We start from the raw sequence: 24,738 nt of genomic DNA on the forward strand, positions 1-24,738 counted from the left end.
GAATACTATAGTGACCCACACCAATTGTATGTAGTATGCTGTATCCCTTTGTGTGTTGGGGGTGCAAAAAGTTAAGAGCTGTTGTTTGAGATTTATCATTGGATAAAATGTTCCCAATTAGAATTTTACAAAAACATAAGACATTTTGTTTAAATTACATTATTTATTTTTTAGATCATCCCTCTTAGTCCTGCATGCATTGTTAGCACAAAAAGTTGAATTTGATCACAACTTCCTTTGAAGAGAGAGTAGGTATACAATGACCATCTGAAGAATTTCTCCACGGATGGACCAAGAATTTCAGACGTTGGTAACACTGTCAGTAACCTACACAACGCTCAATACAAAAAATTTACCAAATATCCTGTTTAATGTAAACAAGGCAGGAGGCAAAACAGAGTATTACAGTAACACTATTTTACAGGGCCCAGAAATGTGATTATCTACCATGTTTTAACACATCAAGAGTCACTATGACATGCACATTTGATTTACTATACAACCCAAAATATAATTTGTGGTTTTAGCACTTCACTGTAACTTCTTCTGTCAATACTGGACTTCATAATTAAATGGTAATTGTACACTAATGCAATAATTTATGTTAACATTACCATTAATTTATGAAGTAATTCCATAATTTGTGCCCTGTAAAATTAAGTGTAACAATCTTTACACTAGCAACAGTGTAAGCGAGCTAAGAATTTTGGTCCATATATATACATATATACATATGTACATACCCAATAATGTACAATTAAACCAAAAAGCTATGAATCCACTCACAGCTTCCATATTGCACAAACAGATACATTATGAGAATGTTACATAGTAAGAAGGTGAGTATTATATGACAATAGGCTAAGACAAATCTGAGTTCAATCCAGTAAAGAATGTGGCTCGTAACTAAAAACAGACCCAAAGACTATATTGTGAGAAAGTTTTTTAAAATGTGCATATTGATACCAATGTGAAGAAGGCTGAAACTCGCTTTGGAACTTGCTATGGCAATCAATTGTTATGATGGTGCTTTCCACTCAACACAGGGCATCTTAGTCACTGTTTTTGCAAGTACTGAGTAACAGAAATAGTCAGCTGTCAGCAGACAGTAAGAAAGACTAGTGAGTTCATTTCACTAATAAATGAACTCACTGTGAGAGCCTGCACTGGCTCTAGGTCTGAACTAAATATAAAAGAAAAAAGGAGAAAAGAAAAAGAGAAACAAATGAAATCTTAAGCCTTAGCTGATTACAAATTAAAGTCATTACAATAACTTAGGAAAATTATATTTTCAGAAGCAGCATACACATACACAAATATACGAGTTAAAGCTTTTCTGAGCTTGGTTTCATGGATTAGTTATAAGGTCCCATAGTGAAATCAAGGATAAAAGAGTATTTGGTTTCAGAGGTAATATCATTGCTACTACACCTATTGAGCACTAAGAAAACATTAAGAAATCCTAATATCTCTTAATGCCTTAGTTGAAATACGCGTACATCAAAGTAGACTGTTACTACATCTAGAAATGGAAATGTTGAAGTGTTCCTTGTACAAAGTGATTAAAAAAATACAGCAAACTGAATAATGCCTTCACAGCATTCAGAATGATTTAAAGAAAATCACACACAAAATAACTATCTCCCACTTTCGTTTTTTCTTTGTTTTGCTTAACAAATATCTTAGAATAAGCTAACAAAGATTTGCATGAAATTAGAAGTTTAATCTTTTTTGCTGTTTTAATAGTGGTAAGTATTCTAGAGCTGAAGCGATTCATAATCTTTTGATATTCTGTTCTTAATAAATAGCAAAAACAAACTACAAAATAAACCAGAAAAGCTAATACAACAAAATGAGCAGATAGGTGTAAAACAAGGCTCTACGCACACACCACACAATGTATATACGCAAACATGCTACATGAATCACTTCCTAAAGGGGGTAGTGACAGTTCCCTACAAGCTGGAACCTTTGACAGCCTGTTCCCCCAAATATCAGTTAATGGAAAGATAAAGAGGAAAGTGCTGCTGCTTAACATTTCAAATAAAAACAAACAATAGCTTAAAAGCAGTATTTGAGTGATCAGCATCACTTAAAGGAAAAATAGAAAGTGGACTAGCAAACACGATTTTGCCAATCAAGTATAAGCATGCTGTGCCCAGCGCAGCTCTGCTGAACTACAGGTTCCTACATGTATACCCATTCACATACATGCCCAATTTCCCCAAATCCTTTAACATGTAAACAGGACATTTAAAAGTCTGTTTCCTTTAATCTCTTTAGAATCACTTGAAACAAAAGACTGAACAAAAGAGAAAAAAATGTAAACATCAAAGAGCCAATGGCATTTTGATTGCTGCCTACGGGTTATCAGTCAGCTCCCCACCTAGACACCACCATGCGTTCCGATAAGAAAATCAAATTATAAAGCAATTTTATAAAGCAATTTTCTGAGAGGGAGAGAGGCGGGGGAAAAAAGGTTCAAGACCCAGTACATGTTACTTAGCTTAAAAAAATACAATTTTAGCAAACACTACCAATGGTGAGCATAAATTCAACATTGTTGTGAAAATGACACAGTTGAAATAAACTGGGACCCATACATGAAGAAAATCAATCACTAACATGGCTATGTGCACAAAAGAGTAAAAGAACATCTCTTTAAAAATATATATATATATTAATCAAGAATTTCTTTATCATATTAAATTGTTATTCTTAAAAAAGCTGAAGAAAGGTAATGGTGCTCTACACATTTTTATCTCCTATAATTAATTCATTCAATGGTTTCTGAATTGTATTTTTTTCTCATTTACAGTTTTTTTCATATTTTGTTTGATAAGAATTCTGACCTTAAAAAGTTATAAAATTAGTGATTTTTTTTGCTACTTATTAATCCAAAAGAATATAAGCAATTGAGTCCCAGAGAATGTCAAAATGCCTTGCTACCTAAAAGGATATTAAAATAACAGAAATATCCTCAAAGTCATGACATCAGAAATATTGCAGCTTTTCACACAGTCATTAGAAACGCTTATTTCCTGAAGTTCCTTTGATTGTATCCTGGATTCAACAATGTGCAATTTTATATATAGAACCATTACGATAAAGCCAATGAAAACAACATTATGCAACATTTTACCTAGAATGTCCACTCAATAGGTTCTTAATGGTTCTGTCCAGTTTACAGCAATACTTTGTTTAAAAAGGCTTTTTATCCTCTTGTGGCTGGGTGGAACTGAGTCTTTTTTGATGACATGTACACAGTAGTTCTGTTCCCCTAGTTACTTGAAAGATGTTATTTATGGTGTGGAGGAAGCATGGTATTTCACAAATGCAATTGCCGCCAGCTCCTTACAGAACTCTTCTAACACAATCACACCCTCTAGCAGTGTGATGTGGTCAATACTGGTAAGGGAAAAACAGACAATCAATCAGTTCAAGATATCAGCAGATCATTAAGTTCACTGAAATTTTTGGATTAAAAAAATTTGTAAAACACTAACTTACACAGGGCCCTCAGGTTCCAAACCAAGTAATCGCTTTCTGACTAACAGAAGCTTGGGAGTAAAGTCTTGAATACGCTGGATTCGAAGCATAAGGTCTCCAACAACCTGTATCACAGAGGTAAGGCACTTCAGTTCCTGAACTCAACTACATAGACAATCTCAGGATTTTAAAAAAAAAAAACAACTTCATTCCCTACTATTTAATAAAGAATGTAAACTTTCACTACTTATATAATCATCTTTAATCAAGGACTCATATCTAATTCTTTAAAATAAAAGTTATATATATGATTTTAAATAATTTTTAAAATAGAAGTTCAGAATATATAATAATTGCTTTTAAGCAGTAGATATATTTTTCATTATGTGACACTAACTGCATACAATGATATAAACATTAATTGAACAGATTTATCAATCCTAGGGAATATAACAGAACTAGTAACTCACCCTGACAATTACAGAGAAGAGAGATCTACAGCCAGAGGCGAGGTTCACATAAGGATCCAAAAGGTACTCGTGGATGTGTGGATGAGGGAAGAGAGAAAGTCTAGATAACACCGAGGTTACTTGTAAGTTTACATCATATGGCTATGGAGAGGTAAAAAACAGAAAGACATTTAATCATAATGTATACCTGTGAACTTAATTTACTACTTCAATTTATCTTTTTAAGAAAGGAGAATCTGGCCAGGTGCGGTGGCTCACACCTGTAATCCCAGCACTTTGGGAAGCTAAGATGGGTGGATCACCTGAGGTCCCGAGTTCAGCCTGACCAACAAGGAAAAACCCCATCTCTACTAAAAATACAAAACTGGGTGCGGTGGCACAAGCCTATAATCCCAGCTACTCGGGAGGCTGAGGCAGCAGAATCGCTTGAACCTGGGAGGCGGAGGTTGTGGTGAGCTGAGATAGTGCCATTGCGCTCCAGCCTGGGCAACAAGAGTGAAACTACATCTCAAAAAAAAGAAAAAAAGAAAGGCGAATCCACCATCTTCCTCCCCGCTCCACATGCTCTTCTGCAATGAAAATATCTATAACTAAACTAGCTCTCATCATCTCAGTCAAATTACATACATCACAGTCCTAACACTTACAAAAAAAAAAATATATAAAAAGCAAGCTTATAAACACATAAGGATAAATAACGTGACAGAGAATGTTTATTTTATGCAGGTTGATTCAATTAAGGAAATTGTTCCAGAGGTCATAAAAAAGCACCGGTGTGTCATATATAATATTAATTACAGAAGACCCGTTGAGCAGAAGACAAAAGAACAAGAAGGGAAGATATTACATATTTTTAAATATAGTAATAGAATTTTAGAAATGATATACCTCACCTCAGATTATTCAACTACTGCCAATTCCTAAAAACACATATACAGTAAAATAAAGTCAAATCACAGAACCTTGTCAACAGAATGAAAGTACTTGGGGATAGAACTGATGATGACCATATGCCTCAAAGTGAAGGAGAAGGTTCAAAATGGTGATTACAGAGAGGGATTATCTCATTTCTTGCATGACTGTTAACTTTCCCCAAACAGCTATACATCTGTGTACAGCTCCTCACACTTGTTTTGTATGTAATATCGCAATTTTACTTGAATTCTAGTTGTTTGTTTATTCTTCACAGAAAGGGGCTTTACAGAGTATGTCAACATCAAAGCAAAAGGCAGACTACACAAAGAGTTGCTACTACTTGCTCAGAACTTTCAACAGAAACTTCTCACCCCTTCCAGCTTGCTGCTTCTAAGCAACCAAAGGGAACGGATTGGTTGGAACAAAACTAACTACAGGGAGGAGGCTGCAGAGAATCCAGGTGGCAAGAACGAGACACAGATGTGCAGCACAGAGGAGGGAAGAGGGAGTCAGGACCAAGCGCAGTATCAGCCGCCACATTGGAATGATTTACTCTCAGCCACCGAACCACCTGCAAACCCTTGATCACAGCGAATAGTAATGACAAAGTGAATCCCTGGCATTTAGTGGAGAATGCTCACACATGTGCCAGTTCTGCTACAGACTTCTGCATTTTACTATCTTTTTAAAATCATCACAGCTACAAACACCATGATGAACACGTTTTGTTACATATACAAAAACTCTCAAGTCTTATGCTGTTACACCAATTTTAGTCTTTCTAACTTACTACTATATTCATGAACATAGATTTTTTTTAAAGAATAAAAACTGCCCCTGAGTCATCTTTTTTTTCCCCAAAACCTAGCTGTAAGCAAGGAAATTGAAAGGAAATATGTATTTCCAATAAAGAATAGTTTAAGAGCATATTCTCCTAACTGGTAGTACTTGGGGGTTTTTTGGTATTTTTTTATTGATATACCATAATTGTACCTATTTTGGGGGTCCATGTGATATTTTGATACATTTCACAATGTGTAATATATAATGATCAAATTAGGGTAACTGGGACATCCATCAACTCCAACGTTTATCTTTTCTTTGTGTTGGGAACATCACAATTCTCTTCTAGCTCCTTTGAAATATACAATTTTGTTAACTAATTTCCCTGCTATACTACTGAATACTGGAACTTATTCCTTCTAACTGGATTTTTGTACCCATTAACCAACTTCTCTCCATTCCTCCCCCCTTGATAATATTTACAACAGAATAGCCTTCCTCTGAGACTCAACTCATAATAAACAATGAATTCACATTAAATTGTATTTTAGGTATGAAGAAATCATTTACAAAAAATAATTTAAAATAATGCATTCGGTAAAAAAAAGGTAGAAAAAAATTTTAAATACAGCTTAAGTTTAGAATTGTACATGACTCTTCACTGCAGGTATTTAAGATTTTTAGGTCACTAAATTTTGCCATCTGTAGGTGCTTAAATAAGTAAATCAATACAATTTGGCTTTAAACAAACATATTACTAGTTAGACTTTGTATTTTCTCTGTGTGGTGTTACTTTGGTTTGTAGTTTATTTTAACATAAATCTAGGTCATAGGTTGCTTAAGAAATTTAAGGCCAACCCAATTATTTCTTAATGTTGTAGAAATGAAAATAAATTTCAGCAAGATAAAATTGTTTCACTGTACTCTGAAATGGTCTCTACTTCCTATTGGTGATAACTTTAAAACAAGCTGGCTTTTTTGGAGGTTGTTGATAGTTAAGTGTTTACATCTATTATTGGAGGTCCCTTTATTTTATACTTTACGCAGTATTTACCTGAAAGGAAAGCAAGCCAGATTTCTCTGATATGCCAAATGGACTTGGCCCATGTTTTTGGCCTGAACTCGAATTTTGAGATAATAAACTCGGACTTAAAAAAGTAATATCAACTTCACTTTAGCAATTAGAAAATGTGACTACTAGCTAAGTTACTTGATCAAATTCAAACTCATCACGCACAGGACAGGGACAAGATTTAGCCTTCTTATAATGTTCCCAGTGTTCTTTACATTTGGCTATGGACTTTAGTATTTTACTATCTTCTTAAAATCACCACCATTACAAACAATAGTAAATGTTTATAATTTTTTAAAATCAACATTGTGATAACACAATAGTGTTATGAATACTTGATACCATAACTTCTCAATTATGCACGAAGACATTAGCCAATTTCCAAACTATTCATACTAAATTTTAATCTCAGCCAGGTTACCTAGACCCCATTAGCAATATATTACTAAGAAAATGCCCTGCAAAGAGAAAAAAAAAAAAAGAAACAAAAAAGAAGAAAGAAGGCCGGGTGTGGTGATTCACGCCTGTAATCCCAGGACTTTGGGAGGCTGAGGCAAGTGGATCACCTGAGGTTAGGAGTTCGAGACCAGCCTGACCAATATGGTGAAACTCTGTCTCTACTAAAAATACAAAAATTAGCCAGGTGTGGTGGCAGGTGCCTGTAATCCCAGCTACTCGGGAGGCCGGGAGGCTGAGACAGGAGAACTGCTTGGGTCGGGGGGCGGTGTTGCAGTGAGCTGAGATTATGCTGTTACACTCCAGCCTGGGCAACAGAGTGAGACTCCGTCTAAAAAAAAAAGAAAAGAAAAAGAAGAAGACAGAGAGAAATAAAATACCAGCAAGTATCACCCTTAGCAAAAATGTTTAGGAAAGAAAGAAAATAAACCTAGGCCAAAAATGCGTAGCTTCCCAGGACTTGTGTTTTATCTTTGAGATCAAACTATACCATGTTCTTACCAAAAAGGCTTGGAAAATCAAAGGTTTTTTATTTTGTTTTAGAGACAGGGTCTCAACTATGTTGCCTAGGCTAGCGTGCAGTGGCTATCCTTAGGCACAGTATTCTTAGGTTCAGTCCTACAGCCTTGAACTCCTGGGCTCAAGCAAGCCTCCTGTCTCAGGCTCCTGAGTAGCTGGGATGACAGGTGTGCCCCTCAGCACCCGGCTCAAGAGTTTCAAAGACAAAAGGTTTTAGGCTAGGCTCCACAGTTTACTAGCTGTAAGTCACATAACTGAGACCAAGGATTCCTCATTTGTAAAATAATACCAGAAATCTATCTTGTCTAGGATACAGGGTTACAGGAAGAATGATTGAGACAGTGTATGAATCAGCTCTGTGCTATGAAGTGCTATCTGGTGAAATTGAAAAGTATTTTAAGCATTTCAGATATTCTGTTTTCAATGTATTATTTTGTGTCAGCACTCTACAAACTATAGAAAAAAATGCTCAAGTATGAAGATTCAGGGTGGAGCTTTCAATTCAGAAACTACTTTTTAAAATTCAGATTTTTTTTAGTACTTTTGGTCAAAATTTCTAAATATTACTGTCTTGATACTCATTGCTATTACCTCTTGCTTGTTAGCTTAATCAAATTTAAACCACGCCTAGCAAACTGGCTCAAACACACATACAAACACACACACACACACACACACACACACACACACACACCCCTGAAGAATCCTGGCTACCCAGGAGGTTTGCACAGCCATAATATGTAAGCCAAAACACCTATTGCCAGATTCATATACTTTGGTTGTCAGGTTTAAAACAACCAACCAAGCAACACTAGAAATATAGCACATGTTATTAACAGGTTAAAAAAAAAAAAAAAAAAAAAAAGACCTGGCCTTTATATAGATTATTGTCGGAAACAATGCTGACTAAACTCTAACATAGTGAAATACTTCTTATATTATAATTTCTTCATTTGACTTTATGGTTATTGAAGACAGCCTACTTAGTAAATTTCTTTTATAACTCCCTATGCTCACATAAATATTTAACTAAACTGATGCTAAAAAAGAACAAGTACTTTGTTCCCAGAACCAAGCCAAAAATAAATAAACAAATAAAAAGAAAAAGAACAAGTACTTTAATTTACAATTGAAAATTAATTCCAAATTGGTCAACTCAGTTTCTATACTGAGGAAAGTACTATGCTAGTTGTGTTATTTCAGGTTTATATTCCAATGGGTCAGGCATTTCAAAGCTCTCTCATCACCATGCTTATGAGCCAATGAGAGATGGAAGGAGGGATTCCATAATCCCAAATTCATTTATCCTGACAGTCAGATAAGATGTACATAGCAACCTGTCAGCTGATGGTGATTTTTATTCACCTTTAGAGGAGTGCATTAACCTTTTTTATTTCACCTCTCCCTTATGAAAATGAGTATCATTCACAAGCTTTATCTAAAAAGGCAGGTTCATCTAACACTATTCTGTAATTTTATGGAGACCAGAGTGTTCAATATTCAATGCAAAATGACATTTAGGGTCTTCTAAATTGAGTATCTGTATTTGTACTAAATGTACTAACTAAAAGGCTAAGCAAGTCATAAAAGGAAAGCACTTCTAATCATCTCCAAAATGTGTTAAGGATATTAAGGAATGGCCTATCAAGAGAAGTAAAATAAACAATGCTGTAGCAGCTGTCAGGCCAAATAAATGTTTTAACATACAGAATGCATCAGAAATCTGCCAGTTGTTGGCATTCAAGCTTCAAGAAAAAGTCATCCAGTGGAAAAAGTAAGAAACCAATAAAAGTACTTTATTGAAGATCTACTAAGACTTAAGATGATTCCATGGTGAATGGCAACAAAATAACATAAAAATTAGTATTTTAAAGTGTATTACCTGATCAAGAATTCTTCCCATTCTGTCAAATAGCACTTTCAAAAAATGACCTTCAAAGAAAGCTGCTTCTAAATTGCACTTTTCCAATGCTTTTGGAGACCCAGGCCACTCCCATCTTAAGCAGATAGCACAGTAGTCCCGGAACTAGGAGGAAAAAAGCATGTGAATCATTAAAGAACTAACAAAAACATTTTGAGATGAAATAGAAATGATTTCCACAAATAGGCATATAAAAAACCATTTGAATGCAGAATGTCTCCTATGCTTGAGGTGCCAAGGGAGAGGGGGAAGAGATGATTCAGATCTTTCTGTGACTAGGGGCACGGGTAAGATATTAACTGCTGGTACCAACATGAGTTGATGAAAAAAAGACGTATTTTAACTTTACTAAAATACTCCTAACATCTCTTTCCTTTAAAGGAATTTAACCCTTTAGTTATTTTCATCACAGATTTAGAGGACATTTAAAAAGCAAAGTCAGACCTAGCCAAGTTTCAAATTTATTCTAAAATCGTTTATACAACAGATGAACTGATGCATGTTATCTGAGAAGACAAGCCTGCCGTTCCTAGAATGGATGTGCACTAGGCATAATGTTATGATAGGATCAAACAGTGCTACTCAAAGGTGGTCCATGGACCAGTGCTGGTTCTCAAAGTGTTCACTGCCATCCACAATGAGATAAGCACAAAAAGCAAGAGCAAGCACTTAAAAACGTTCCTAACAATTTGACTATGAAGAGTTTTATGTCTGTTGAATCTAACTATAAAATAATCAGGGTTTGTATTGTCTTTTTTTTCCTTTACATTTTTCTATAGTAGGAATTCTTTTTTTTTTTTTTTTTTGAGATGGAGTTTCGCTTTTGTTGCCCAGGCTGGAGTGCAATGGTGTGATCTCGGCTCACCGCAACCTCCGCCTCCCGGGTTCAAGCGATTCTCCTGCTTCAGCCTCTCAAGTAGCTGGGACTACAGGCATGAGCCACCATGCCCGGCTAATTTTGTATTTTAGTAGAGACGTGGTTTCTCCATGTTAGTCAGGCTGGTCTCGAACTCTGGACCTCAGGTGATCCACCCACCTTGGCCTCCCAAAGTTCTGGGATTATAGATGTGAGCCACCACGCCCGGCCAGGAATTCATTTTTATTGTATTTTACAAAAGTGTTGGTCTGTGACAAACTGGAAATAATTTTTTTAAAAACCTGGTCTTTCACTACAGATAGTTATCCCTGGAACAAACAATATGAATATGTACAAGCGCAAGAATATTTCATATAATAAAAATGAATTTTAAAAGTCTCCCCCAAATGAATTTAATCAAAAGAAATTTAAAGCACTGTTTTCTCCTATATTCATTCCCTCTTCAGATTCTCCTGATTTAATAAAGCAAAATTACTTTGACCTCTCTAGTTTATAAATTACCTGAAATTAAAATGGAACATATCATTACCATGAAACATTAACTTCAACTTTTAAAATTCAGAACAATTAAAAAGACTGTTTCTTCAATATATCACAAGTTTTAAACTCTTTGGCTTTCAACAGACTATTTTCTATATAAAGCCAAATCTCAATTTTTAATAAATCATTTTTATATTAATACCTCTTATATTCTGACTTGGAAAGTAATATTTTAATTTCTTTTATCCTTCTTGTTTTTATAATATTTCTGAAACAATCATAATAACTGCATTTGTTATCACAAAATGGAAATGAGATAAACTTTACAGAAAGAATAAAAATAGTTTAAAAATCCAATCGGTACTGCTGAAAGATATATTTTACTTTTATTGTGTTTACTTGTTATTTGAATGTTACTTGCTACTCTATTAATTTATTCATGTATTAATGCAGATGAATTCATGTATTAATGTGGACTTGAGTTAAAGTACTATGAATTAACAACGTGCATATGCAGATTAGTTATACATAATAGCATACTTCAATCCAAATAATTTAAATAAAAATTAAATGTACATTTTTCAGATTTGAGAAATTTCAAAATTTAGACTATTTACATTTTAAAATTCACTTTCAAAATGTGAAATATTTTATTCTAGTTATTTATTCAACAAATACTAAATAGTTACTGATATTGTAAAATGCATAAGGCTCTACACTACATATTTGTGGGATTCAATGGTAGGTCAAGTATGAATCCTACCCTCAAGAGACTGATTACCTTATAACCCCAATACAAAGGACCACAAAAAATCAGAGATAATGCCACGTGCATAAAGACAAGTAGTTACCTTTACTGTTGGGGAGGGAGAGGAGGAAGAGGGTAAAAAGAATAAATCATGAGGTGGCATTTAATCTGGATGTTGAAGACAGTGTAGGAATATAGATATCACATTGTGGGTGAGAAACAAGAGGAAAACTTGTAGGCAAACAGAATCGCATCAATAAATGCATGTAAATGTTATATTTGGATAGTGAGCAAAAGTCATAGCAAGAAATAAAGATAGAAAAGCTGGAAAATTCATCCAAAAAGATCCTGAATTCTAAGATTTGATGTCTAAGTATTTACACTTCATGAGTTAATAAAGTGTAAGTAAGGGGTTCTCAGATCCACATTTGAATGAGATTAATCTGTTAATGGCTTCTAAGTAGAAGGAACAAGCTGAGGAAACAAGTTATGAGGGTACTGTAATCCTGGCAGAGGTAATAAAAATGCAAACTAGGATTTCAAAAGCAAAAATGAATGGGGCAGACAGCAGAAATATAGTACGAAACACTGATACAACTTGGCAGTAGACTAGAGGCTAAGGAGAATGGAAGATGAATGAATCCCAGACAACTCTGAAACACAAACCTTGGATGACCAGAAGGATGGATGTGCCACTGACCACAGCAGGAAACAAAGGAGCAGATGCAGTTTTAGAGGAATCAATGATAAGTTTTACTTTGGAAAGATAAAGTCTGAAGTCTCAGAAGAACATCTAAGTGGCTGAGGCTAGAGCTTTGGGGATACTTCAGATATGGAATTCACAATAGAGATGAATGCTAAACCAAAAAAATATCAAAGGAATGAAGACAAAAAAGAGGGCCAATGACAGATTTTTTTTTTTTTTTTTTGCCACATCATTAATATGGCGGACAGAATAAAAATGACACCTGAGACCTAAAAGCTGCAGGAGCAAAGAATGATGCTGCAGAAGCCTTAAAAAAGATAAAGTTTTAAATGGTGGGGGCTGGGGCTGGGGTTGGGGTTGGGGGTTGGGGAGTGGTTTAAACAAGCTCAGCGAAGTTACAGGATAGAAGCTCAATACGCAAAAATCAGCGGTACTTCTACACTAGCAAAGAACAATCGGAAATGAGGTTCAAAAAATAATTTCACTTAAAGAATAAAATGCTTAGGAATAGATTTAAAGAAGAAAGTGAAAGACTTGTACACTGAAAACTATGAAATTCTGTTGAATAATATTAAAGAGAACCTGAGTAAATGGAAAAATATTCGGTGTTTGTGAACTGGAAACCTTAATATTGTTAAGATGGCTGCACTCCTCCAAGCGATCTGGATTCAATGTAAGCCTTACAAAAATTTCAACTACTTTTTTTTTTTGTAGAAATGGACAAAGTAATCCTAAAAGTCATATGGAATTATAAGGGACTCCAAATACCCAAAATGATTTTGAGAAAGAATCAAGTTGAACGATTCATACTTCTCAATTTCAAAACTTACTACAAAGCCAAAGTAATCAAGACAGGGTGGTGCTGGGATACGGACAGATACATAGGTCAGTGGAATAGAATTGAGAGTCCTCAAATAAACTTTACACTTAGAGCTAATAAATGGAAAATAGCCTTTCACTAACTGCCGCAGAGACAACTGGATGTTTACATGTAAAACGCTATGTACAATAATTAACTCAAAATAGATTAAAGACCTAAATGGATAAACTAAAACTATGAAATTCTTAGAGACTTACGTGAAAATCTATGTAATATTGGTTAGGTAATGATTTCTTAGATATGTCACAAAAAGCACAAAGAAAAAATAGTTAAGTTGTACTTCATCAAAATTAAAAACTTTTGGCCAGGTGCAGTGACTCACACCTGTAATCTCAGCCCTTTGAAAGGCCAATGGGGGCAGCATCACTTGAGGCCAGGAGTTCGAGACCACCCTAGACAACATGGTGACACTCCATCTCTACTAAAAATACAAAAATAGCTGGGTGTGGTGGTGCACCTGCAATCCCAACTACTCGGGAAGCTGAGGCACAAGAACTGCTTGAACCCTGGAGACAGAGTTTGCAGTGAGCTAAGATTGCGCCACTGCATTCTTGCCTGGGCGACAGAGCTAGACTGTCTCAAAACAACAATAACAACAAAAAAAACAAACAAACCAAAAGTAACAAAAGTAAAAACTCCTGTGTGTAGAAGGACACTATCAAGAAAGTGAAAAGGCAACTCCCAGATGGGAGAAAATATTTGTAAATAATATATCTGATAAGGATCTCCTATGCAGAATATGTAAGGGACCCTTACAACTCAACAATAAAAAGACAAGTAGCCCAATTAAAATACAGGCAAAGGATTTATTTTTTTATTTTTGGGGGAGAAGGTCTTGCTTTGTTGCCCAGGGGCTGGAGTGCAGTGGCACCAGCATAGGTCACTGTAGCCTCAAACTCTGGGGCTCAAGCAGTCCTCCTACCTCAGCTTCCAAAGTAGCTAGGACTACCGGTGGATGCCACCACACATAGGTAATTTTTTAAAAAATTTTTTGTAAAAAGGGGATTGTCCAGGCTGGTCTCAAATTTCTGGCTTCAAGTGATCTTTCTGCCTTGGCCTCCCAAAGTGCTGGGATTACAGGTGTGAGTCACCACACTTGGCCAGGATGTATTCTTCAAAGAAGAGTACAAGTGTCTGCTAAGCACATGAAAAGGTACTCAACATTATTAGTCATAAGGAAACGTAAATCAAAGCCACAAGAAGACATCACTTCACACCTACTGGGGTAGCTATAATTTAAAAATAATGGTAAGTATTGGCAAGGAAATGGTGAAATTGGAACCCCATACACTGCTAGTGTGATGTCAAATGGTGCCATCACTGTGGAAAACAGTTGGGCAGTTCCTCAAAAAAGTGAAATATAGAATTACTATGTGACCCATCAATTTTACTACTAAGCATATACCTAAGAAAATGGAAAACCTGTATTCAACAAAAAAGGAATATTCACAGCAGAAGTATTCACAATAACAAAAAAGTAGAAACAAATGTCCATTAACTGACAAATAATCAAAATACTCATGCAATAAAATATTCAGCCATAAAAAGGAAGTACTGATGCATGCTTCAACTTGAATGAATCTTGAAAACATTACATTATGCTGAGTAAAAATGCCCAACACAAAGAGCCACATATAGTATGATTCCATTTTTGTGAAACGTCCAGAATAGGCAAAGCCATAGAGATGAAAAGTAGATGAGTGGTTGCCAGGGGCTGGGGGTTGGCAGGGAGGAGGAGTCAATAAGAAGTAACTGCTTGATTTGCACAGGGTTTCTTTCTGGGGTGATAAAAATCTTCTGGCATTAGTGATAATGGCTGCATAACATTGTGAATATACTAAAAAAACTTTAAATTGTACACTTTAAAATAGTTAAAATGTTGAATTTTATCTCAGCACAAGTTTTTTTTGTAGGAGGAAGTTTTTTAATACAATTTTAAAAATCTTACAATGCAAAATGCTATAAAGAGGAAAGAAGAATGAGAAAGGCTCCTTAATTTAGTAACTAAGAGCAACCCTTCGAGCAAGTCACCTGAGTGAGGTAGAAAAGTAGAGTGCAGGGGCTGAAGGAGCGAGCACTGGGCAGCAGGACTATACTCGTGTATCACTGTCTGCATCAGAATGAAGGAGAAAAGAATAATGGCCTGGGGATGGGGATCCAGCGTGCGTGGTGGGTAGAATTGTTCAGATATCATGTTTTGGATCAGTAGGAGAAATGGATCCAGGTGAGACATAATTTAAAGTGGGAAAAAATTAAAAGAGCATAAAGAAATCTTGACACAGAGACACAATCGGTGAAGTGCAAACTAAGGTCACTTACACAAAGCAAAAATAGCGAAAGCAGAGACCAGACCTTATTTTTCTTTTTCGTTTGAGACAGAGTCTCACTCTGTTGCCCAGGCTGGAGTGCAATGACGTGATCTCGGCTCACTGCAACCTCCACCTCCTGGGTTAAAGTGATTCTCCTACCTCAGCCTCCCAAGTAGCTGGGACTACAGGCCACCACACCCAGCTAATTTTTTTATTTTAGTAGAGACAGGGTTTCACCATGTTGGCCAGGCTGGTCTCAAACTCCTGACCTCAAGTGATCCATCTGCCTTGGCCTCCCAAAATGCTGGGATTACAGGCGTGAGCCACCGCACCTGGCCCAGGTTTCATTTTTAGTAAGAATGAACTAATTTCCTTGGAACAGTGGTGGTAGGCAGAGTGACAAGGGGTGTGTGTGTGTGTGTGTGTGTTTGTGTGTGTGTGTGTGTATTCTTAGGTTTCATTTCCAAAGTTTAGTGACTTCACCTACCTGCCTATGAGCATCTCGGAGGTAGGTGTCATATCCAGTGCCCTCGACATGGTAGGAAGATTTTGCTTCATCCGGTACGAGACAGAGAAAACTTAAATGAAAAAGGCCACAATTATGCAAGATGTCCATTTGCATGAAAAAAAAGAAAAACAAAAAGTAAAAGTGAAAAAGGCCATAATCAACAATACTCTCCCAATTCAATAATAACTTTATAAGTATTAAAATATCTAGTGATATTGTAAGTTCAGCTAAGTATTAACACAAATGGAAACCTAAAAAATGAAATCGTATGTTGTTAATTCCTTATATTGAATGAGTTTTACAACTCACTGATTAAATATTCTAATTTTTTTAAAGGTTTTATTTAAAAATTACTGATTCCACTTAAAATAGCAGTGAGCCTAAGAAAGACTTTTTTTTTCCTCTTCAGATTGCTGTATAATGACAGATAGCCATGGTGTTTGTTAATCTCAGGAAACTGGTTTTAAATAATTGAACTTGAGATTTTTATGTACCCTAATTTTGCATCTTGAGCCACATGCAATTTTTCTCTAAAATCACCTGTCACAACCAGGCCTATTCATGACAATATTGCAAGGGAAGCAAAAGAGAGAAAAAGGTTGCCACAGAAAAGGGCACTTTTAAAAAAACATAAAACCATGAAGTAACAAAAAGGAACAGCCCAACAACACTTAGCACACATGTTTTATAAATTTTATCAAAGCAGAAATTCTCAATGTTGTTACAATAGGGAATTACTTAAAATTAAATCATTTATATTAAAAAATAAAAATAAAAGGGATGGCCCAGCACAGTGGCTCACACCTGTAATCCCAGCACTTTGGGAGGTCAAGGCACGTATATCACTTGAGGTCAGGAGTTCGAGACCAGCCTGGCCAACATGGTGAAACCCTGTCTCTCCAAAAAATACAAAAATTAGCCAGGTGTGGTGGCGCACGCCTGTAATCCCAGCTACTAAGGAGCCTGAGGCAAGAGAATCACTTGAACTGGGAGGCAGAGGTTGCAGTGAGCCCAGGTACAGTGGGCCAAGATTGTGCCACTGCACTCCAGCCTGGGTGACACCACGAGACTCTGTCTCAAAAAAAGGCGGGGCCGAGGTTACTTTGAGGGTTCATTTAACCACTGTTAATGTTAAGCAGAGCTTTTCTCTTAGTAGCAGATGTTGCCCCCAGGCTGGCACTTGTTACATAAGCAAGACAAAAATTGACAAAATCTTTAAAGAAGATCAAGTTCATAAGAGATTTCTGTAACCATCTAAGAGCAGAGCTCTTTTATGTTATAAAAACAAGTAAAAGAGAGGCCAGGCCTGGTAGTTCACCTCTAATACCAGCACTTTGGGAGGCTGGGGCAGTGGAATCACTTAAGGTCAGGAGTTTGAGACCCGCCTGGCCAACAGGATGAAACCCCATCTCTACTAAAAATATAAAACTTAGCTAAGTGATGTGTTGGGAGTCTGTAATCCCTAGCTATTCAGGAGGCTGAGACAGGAGAATCACTTAAACCCAGGAGGCAGAAGTTGCAGTGAGCAGAGATTGTGCCACTGTACTCCAGCATAGGCAACAGAGTGAGACTCCATCTCAAAAGTAATAATAATAAATAGACAAAAATTTAAAAATTAAAAAAAAAGAGATGGAAGTCAAATTTTATATAGCAACTCACCTATTTACAATTTTATGAACTTCAGTTTTTCCATCATTTTTGGGGTGGTCTGGAGTAGCAGGAGGTGAAGAACTAAGCCACTCTTGGTTTGACAAAGTGTTTTCTGGTGAAATGTCAGTAAACAATGGATCTTCTTCCAGATCTCTAAGTTAAATTTAATGACATATAAAAACAATATTTTATTATGACATTTTTCTAAACCAAAAGATTCTCTACTATGTTCTTAGAAAATGTTACATTTCTTCTTACATAAGAACATTTTGCTAATATAAAGGATTAAAGAATAATGTATATTTTCTAGACAAATTAACATTTTATACTATTTAATTATTAGGTCTAGTGAATATACAATATTATTTGTCATATAAAAGGATGGTAGTATCGGTGCATCTAATTTTACTTTTAAGAACTTTTAAACTGTAGGAAGTATTTCTTTTGAGGATAAAGGAGACAGATAAGAGGAGAGAGAAAGTTCTATCTCTACATGAAATGCTGAACTCATGGAGTTGGATGGAAACTTACACTGCTCCTGCTATCAATCCATTTTCTACCACATCTTTATCTTCTGGGCACAAAGGTTTATATTCTGTATAATTTCTTTCTTCAAGATTTCTCAAGACCAAGTTGTAAAGAATATGCTCATTCGGTTTTTGTAAAAGATGTTCAAACATTCGTAATGTCATTATGCTTATCTGAAACCAAAATTGATAAAAGTCAACTGAAAAATATCTTTAAATAAGTTATTCTTCTTGCCATCTTGTGAGTCATGCTTTCAATTTCTAAAGCCAATAAAAAGAGGTTGTATTGAAAACATCTCAAGTGTAATACATTAAAACCAGTATTCCAAAGAATCTAAGTCCAATACTAAATCACTACATAGCTTACCTCATCAGATATGTGATCACAATGCTCAATTAACCTATGCCTTAAAGGATGTCTGCTGATTTCTGCCAGAGTTTCTGGTTCCCTCTGTTCTCCAAGGATAAAAAACACCATTTCTTGAAGCAAAACATCAGAGGTCACTTGCCGAACGATGCGATGAAGCAGAGCAGTGGATGTGAGAATACCCATCTCAGAACTGAGCACAACGAACAGGTAATTAGTGGGCAAAAATGATATGACACAGTGATGCTACTTTTTTTTTTTTCCCCAAAAGAAAACAGGCTACTCACGTTTGCATTAATTGAGGTTCCATAACACCAATAAAAAATCTTTCATGAACAGCTTTGGCAAGAGCAACAGCAGCAGTCTAGAATATAGTAGAAACATCATTTTTCAATATAAAAGAACAACTTGTAACATCAACAAATCAGTTTGCACTCCCCCCACTGAATTAATGTGGAAAGACAAAACTTGCTTAATGACCCTCTTATTGGTGGCATATAAATCTAAATTAGATGTTGGCTACTGGGTCAATTATATATTTTTTTCTTTGAGACAGAGTCTCACTCTGTTGCCAGGCTGGAGTGTAGTGGTGCAATCTCGGCTCACTGCAACCTCCGCCTCCTGGGTTCAAGCGATTCTTCCACCTTAGCCTCCTGAGTAGCTGGGATTACAGGCATGTGCCACCACGCCCAGCTAATTTTTGTATTTTTAGTAGAGACGGGGTTTCACCATGTTGGCCGGGATGGTCTCAATCTCTTGACCTTGTGATCTGCCTGCCTCAGCCTCCCAAAGTGTTGGGATTACAGCTGTGAGCCACTGTGCCTGGCTTCATTTCTTCTAAATTTCCAAGAATAAGAGGAATAGGACAAAAAATTATTATCATGTCCATATAGTATTAATATTTCCCCAAAGAGCAGGACTGAAGGCAGGTCAGTGTTACTTTATAAAGCACTGTACCATAATATTTAAGGAAATATAAAAGAGAAGAACTTGAACTGTGATTTATTCTAGAACTGTAATATACACATACAAACACATAAATACTTTTTTGTTTACTTATTTACTAACCATGGTATTCTAAGACAATTTAAATATATTTGGAGATATAAATTAGGGATTCTAATTTCACTTAGTAAATATTTACATCTTAAAATGATTTAAAAAAAAACCCAGAAAATTTTCGAACCTTTTGCGCTTCCTTAATGAGTTGATCACAATAATCAAACCAGGAAAGAAATGAAATTAAGGCTCGTTTTCCTGGAAATGCTGAAGCATCTTCTTTATGACTATATGAATCCAAGCTGTAAGACAAGGAAGAATTGCTGAGTCCAAAGTCATTCAAAAGCATGGACCCTATTCACTATGTATGGAAAAATGAAGGCATGTGAACACACTCAGATAGTATGGTACATTCACACAGGCAATGCTGGAGGACAGTCAGAAGACGGTTCCGTAAAAGAAACCAAAGATAAGAGAAAACCTTTTAAATAAGAGCTGTAAATAATTTTCACTTATTAAGTAGGAGAAGAGAGATTAAAGCAGAATGCAGCTGCAGGAGGCCAGGCATGGTGGCTCACGCCTTTACTCCCAGCACTTTGGGAGGCTGACGTGGGTGGATCACTTGAGGTCAGGAGTCCAACATCAGTCTGGCCAATATGATGAAACTCTGTCTCTACTAAAAATACTAAAAATACAAAAAAAAAAAAAATTCGTCAGCATGGTGGCTCATGCCTGTAATTCCAGCTACGTGGGAGCCTGAGGCACGAGAACCTGGGAGCTTGAACCTGGGAGGTAGAGGTTGCAGTAAGCTGAGATCACTTCACTGCACTCCAGCCTGGGCGACAGAGCAAGACTCTGTCTCAAAAAGAAAAAAAAAAAATGGAGCTGCAGGAGAAAAAACACTGGGATAGCTCCTTATACTCCTGCCCTAAGTGATACCAAGTAACATCAATGAAAAGGTAGAGGTTCTCAGCTGCTGGGATGGAAGAAAGAACGGTAAAGGAAGATCTACAAACAGAAATAGTGAGTGCCCTCTTCCTGCCCTAAAATGCAATACAGTCATATGTTAACAAGTGGGTCTGCCCTATAGATGTTGACAGAAAATAAGAGTGGAAAAAAACAAAGAAACGTTAAAAATGCAGAGAAATACAATAAAAGGTGATTATGTCAAAATATTAGACTGCATATCGGTGGTGGGATTATGGGCAACTTGTTTATGCTGCTTTATACTTTTTAATACTTATAAACATTCTGTAAGAATCATATATTCCCTGTGAGAATCAAGTTGGGGGCATCTAATAGCTTGGAAGAAGAGGTGAAAGAATGAGGTAGAAGAAGAGATTCTGTCCAAGCTCGCCAGGAGACAGATTAGACTGCTCTAGAGGCTATGGAAATTATTTTAAAAGGAGATGCCTTCTTTTAGGGTTTTTGTTTTTAATAAAAATAATCAGGTAAAATTACTGGTTTTAATGTAAGCCCTTAAAAACTGATCAGTTTAATGGACAAAATAAAAATATCCTAACTATATAACAGCTGGATTGATCCTACACCAATTCATTAACACTGATAAATTTAAGTGTCAAGAAAATATCCCCAATTAATGATCACTAGTAGTGTTACATTTTTCAAAGATTTCTATCATTGCAAAATAGAAATGGATTTTAAAGTGTAGGTGTTAGAAGTTGCCTTTATGGGAAAATACAAATAACGGTGCTTACCCCCAGTTAATTGCTTCCACAGTTTCAATATCTAACGGATCCACTGACTGAGGTAGGGCCTTGTACAGGGAGGCAAGTCTGTCTGTCAGTAGTTCACACAAGCAAGTGCTCTGTGTAAGGCACTTTGCAGCCGCAGGCTCTGGTAAACTTACTAACAGCATCAAGCCTTCACATGCCTTCACAGCTATTCGGCCATCCTAAAGGGAAAAAAAAATTCCCCTTCAATTATGGAATTGTATATACATCAGGTTGTTTGAAAAAAAATCAACATAAAAGGATTTAATGTTTTACACTAAAATAAAAATATATTTTTTTGGTCTATTTTTTTTTATTTTATTTTTTTATTTTATTTTTTTTGGAGACAGAGTTTCACTCTTGTTACCCAGGCTGGAGTGCAATGGCATGATCTCGGCTCACCGCAACCTCCGCCTCCTGGGTTCAGGCAATTCTCCTGCCTCAGCCTCCTGAGTAGCTGGGATTACAGGCACGCGCCACCACGCCCAGCTAATTTTTTGTATTTTTAGTAGAGACGGGGTTTCACCATGTTGACCAGGATGGTCTCGATCTCTTGACCTCGTGATCCACCCGCCTCGGCCTCCCAAAGTGCTGGGATTACAGGCTTGAGCCACTGCGCCCGGCTGGTCTATTTTATTTTATTTAATTTTTTGAGACGAAGTCTCACTTTGTCACCCAGGCTGGAGTGCAGTGGCACAATCTCGGCTCACTGCAACCTCTGCCTCCCAGGTTCAGGCAATTCTCCTGCCTCAGCCTCCTGAGTAGCTGGGATTACAGGCGTGTGTCACCACACCCAGCTAATTTTTATATTTTTTTTAGTAGAGATGGGGTTTCACCATGTTGGTCAGGCTGGTCTCGAACTCCTGACCTTGTGATCCACCCACCTTGGCCTCCCAAAGTGCTAGGATTACAGGTGTGAGGCCGTACCCAGCCTTGGTCTATTTTAAATGCATATTATTGGCTGGGTGTGGTGCTTCATGCCTGTAATCCCAGCACTTTGGGAGGCCGAGGCGGGTGGATCACGAGGTCAGGAGTTCGAGACCAGCCTGGCCAACATGGTGAAACCCACCTCTACTAAAAATACAAAAATTAGCCAGGCGTGGTGGTGCACACCTGTAATTCCAGCTATTGGGGAGGCTGAGACAGGAGAATTGCTTGAACCCAGGAGACGGAGGTTGCAGTGAGCCGAGATCGCACTACTGTACTCCAGCCTGGACAACAGAGCAAGACTGTCTCAAAAAAATAAATAAATAAAAATAAATAAATGCACATTATTGAAATCATGTTGGGGGAAAAAAGTAAAAATCACAACTCACAGGACTTCTAGTAAGATTTAACAAAGAATTCACTAAATTGTAATCCTGGTTTGGACGAACAACTGAGGCCTCTGGCAGTGAACTGACACTGAGGTTATCCAAACTTGTGGACAGGTCATCCATCTGAGGAGGAGGCTCGTCTTCCGATTCTGTTGGCTCCATTCCAGCAGCACCAGATAGTTCCTCTGGCTGACGGGACTGCCCTGTATCTGTTGACAAGGAATCCTGACCTTTTAACGTATCTTCCGAAATTACATTTGGTACTCCTTTGGAAGCCAATGATTTCAACTTATTCTGAAAAGGAATAAATGTTTTATAAGATTCACAGCAAGAACTTTTTAAGCCAAAAATAACATTTTAATGGATTTTTCTATAACATTCCACATGCCTAACCAAAGTAGCAATAAATGTTATGTCACATTAAAATATTCTGACTTTTAACAACTGTGTTTTAGAATGATTTTACCATTGCATAGGAGTTTATCACACTCCTCATACTAACTACAAAATGTTTTACACGGACCGTAAGCAATGAACAGTATTAGTGATAATCTGACTACTGCTTAAAACAACCAATATTAGTGAGGAAAAAAGTTTCAGGAGGTTTCAACTGCAGTTAATTTTTTTCCTCATCACTGGACTACTGTAACTACATAGCCTCAATGTTAATTCTTATAAGATCACGGGATGGGGCGGGGGTGGTTTGCAGTGAGGGAAGTAAAAACTTAAAAATATTTTAAAGTTCAAAATTATCAGCATTAAACTGAAGGTTTCTGCAAAAGCCCCCAAATTCTGTCAGATATATAAGAATCTTTTCTAAGTTTTTCCTTAAACCTCTACTCTATAAGAACACAAGAAGCTGGGCACAGCAGCCCATGCCTGTAATACCAGCACTTTGGGAGGCCGAGGCAGAAGGATCACTTGAGCCCAGGAATTTGAGACTAGACTTGGCAACACAGTGAGATCGTATCGCTATTTAAAAAAAAAAAAAAAAAAAAAAAAAGAAACGAGGCAGGAAGATTGCTTGAGCCTGAGAGGTTGAAGCTGCAGTGACCTGTGATCACGCCACTGCACTCCAGCCTGGGTACACAGCAAGACCCTGTCTCAATTTTTTTTAAAAAAAGAACATAAGAAACTACTCAGAAGAGATTTTTTTTACCAATGTCTTTAGGATAGAAATAAGATTTGCTTGAAATGCTGGTGCTCCCTCCCCCAATCCACACACTCAAACACAAAAAGAATTTAAACTGAAGCATATTAGCAAATTATTAGCTTCAAGGCAAAAGTATCCGAACATAAGAGCTGAAATGAAATTACACACATAGGTTAAAATTCATCATAACTAATTTCTCCACAGGGCCTATCATCATAGAAACAAATTAAAGGCTGAATGAATTCAAGGTTCTACTTCCAAAGTTGTATTATACTAATTATAAATCACTTTTATTGCTGTTAGAAGTATAGGTTAGACCAATTTTCTTGAGAAATTGAGTTCCAAAACATATATTAAAAGAAAACAACTCTATGGAACTCAATGAACACTCCAAACAACTTGCTAATTTCCAACAAAATCAATGGCATATTGGCCAGGTGCGGTGGCTCATGCCTGTAATTCCAGCACTTTGGGAGGCTGAGGCAGACAGATCACTTGAGGTCAGAAGTTTGAGATGAGTTTGGCCAACATGGCAAACCCTGTTTCTACTAAAAATACAAAAAATAGCTGGCCGTGGTGGCAATCCCAGCTACTAGGGAGGCTGAGGCAGGAGAATTGCTTGAACCTGGGAGACAGAGATTGCAGTGAGCCAGGATCATGCCACTGTACTCCAGCCTGGGCAAAAGAGCAAGATTCCATCTCAAAAAAACAAAAAAACAAAAAACAAAACACCAATGGGATATCATAGTCTTTATGAAAGTAAAACATTTCCTTCCATTTAAAATACTAGCAATTTGTTGGGAGAGGTGTCTCAAATAAGAACAGCAAGAGGAAGAATGTTAGTATAGCACTTTTTCCTC

At 36.7% G+C, this 24,738-nt stretch overlaps 1 protein-coding gene across 1 annotated transcript in view; it reads right to left on the reverse strand.

Annotated features, from left to right (window-relative positions):
• Positions 1–351: 351 nt before the first annotated feature.
• FHIP2A (FHF complex subunit HOOK interacting protein 2A) overlaps positions 352–24,738 on the reverse strand; it is a 46,985-nt gene continuing 22,598 nt past the window's right edge. The window contains exons 6-17 of the mRNA XM_064373809.1: positions 22,726–23,019; positions 21,395–21,591; positions 19,864–19,978; positions 18,965–19,041; positions 18,678–18,870; positions 18,315–18,484; positions 17,793–17,936; positions 16,113–16,203; positions 9,587–9,730; positions 3,960–4,100; positions 3,511–3,614; positions 352–3,408 (exon numbers count right to left, since the gene is read on the reverse strand). Of these exons, the coding sequence (XP_064229879.1) occupies positions 3,303–3,408; positions 3,511–3,614; positions 3,960–4,100; positions 9,587–9,730; positions 16,113–16,203; positions 17,793–17,936; positions 18,315–18,484; positions 18,678–18,870; positions 18,965–19,041; positions 19,864–19,978; positions 21,395–21,591; positions 22,726–23,019 (1,776 nt within the window). The 3' untranslated portion in view covers positions 352–3,302. The remainder of the gene's footprint in view (positions 3,409–3,510; positions 3,615–3,959; positions 4,101–9,586; positions 9,731–16,112; positions 16,204–17,792; positions 17,937–18,314; positions 18,485–18,677; positions 18,871–18,964; positions 19,042–19,863; positions 19,979–21,394; positions 21,592–22,725; positions 23,020–24,738) is intronic.

This window comes from Aotus nancymaae, unplaced genomic scaffold (genome assembly GCF_030222135.1).
Source record: "Aotus nancymaae isolate 86718 unplaced genomic scaffold, 86718_ANA_hifiasm-v0.15.2.pri h1tg000010l, whole genome shotgun sequence".
NCBI classification, from domain to species: Eukaryota; Metazoa; Chordata; class Mammalia; order Primates; family Aotidae; genus Aotus; species Aotus nancymaae.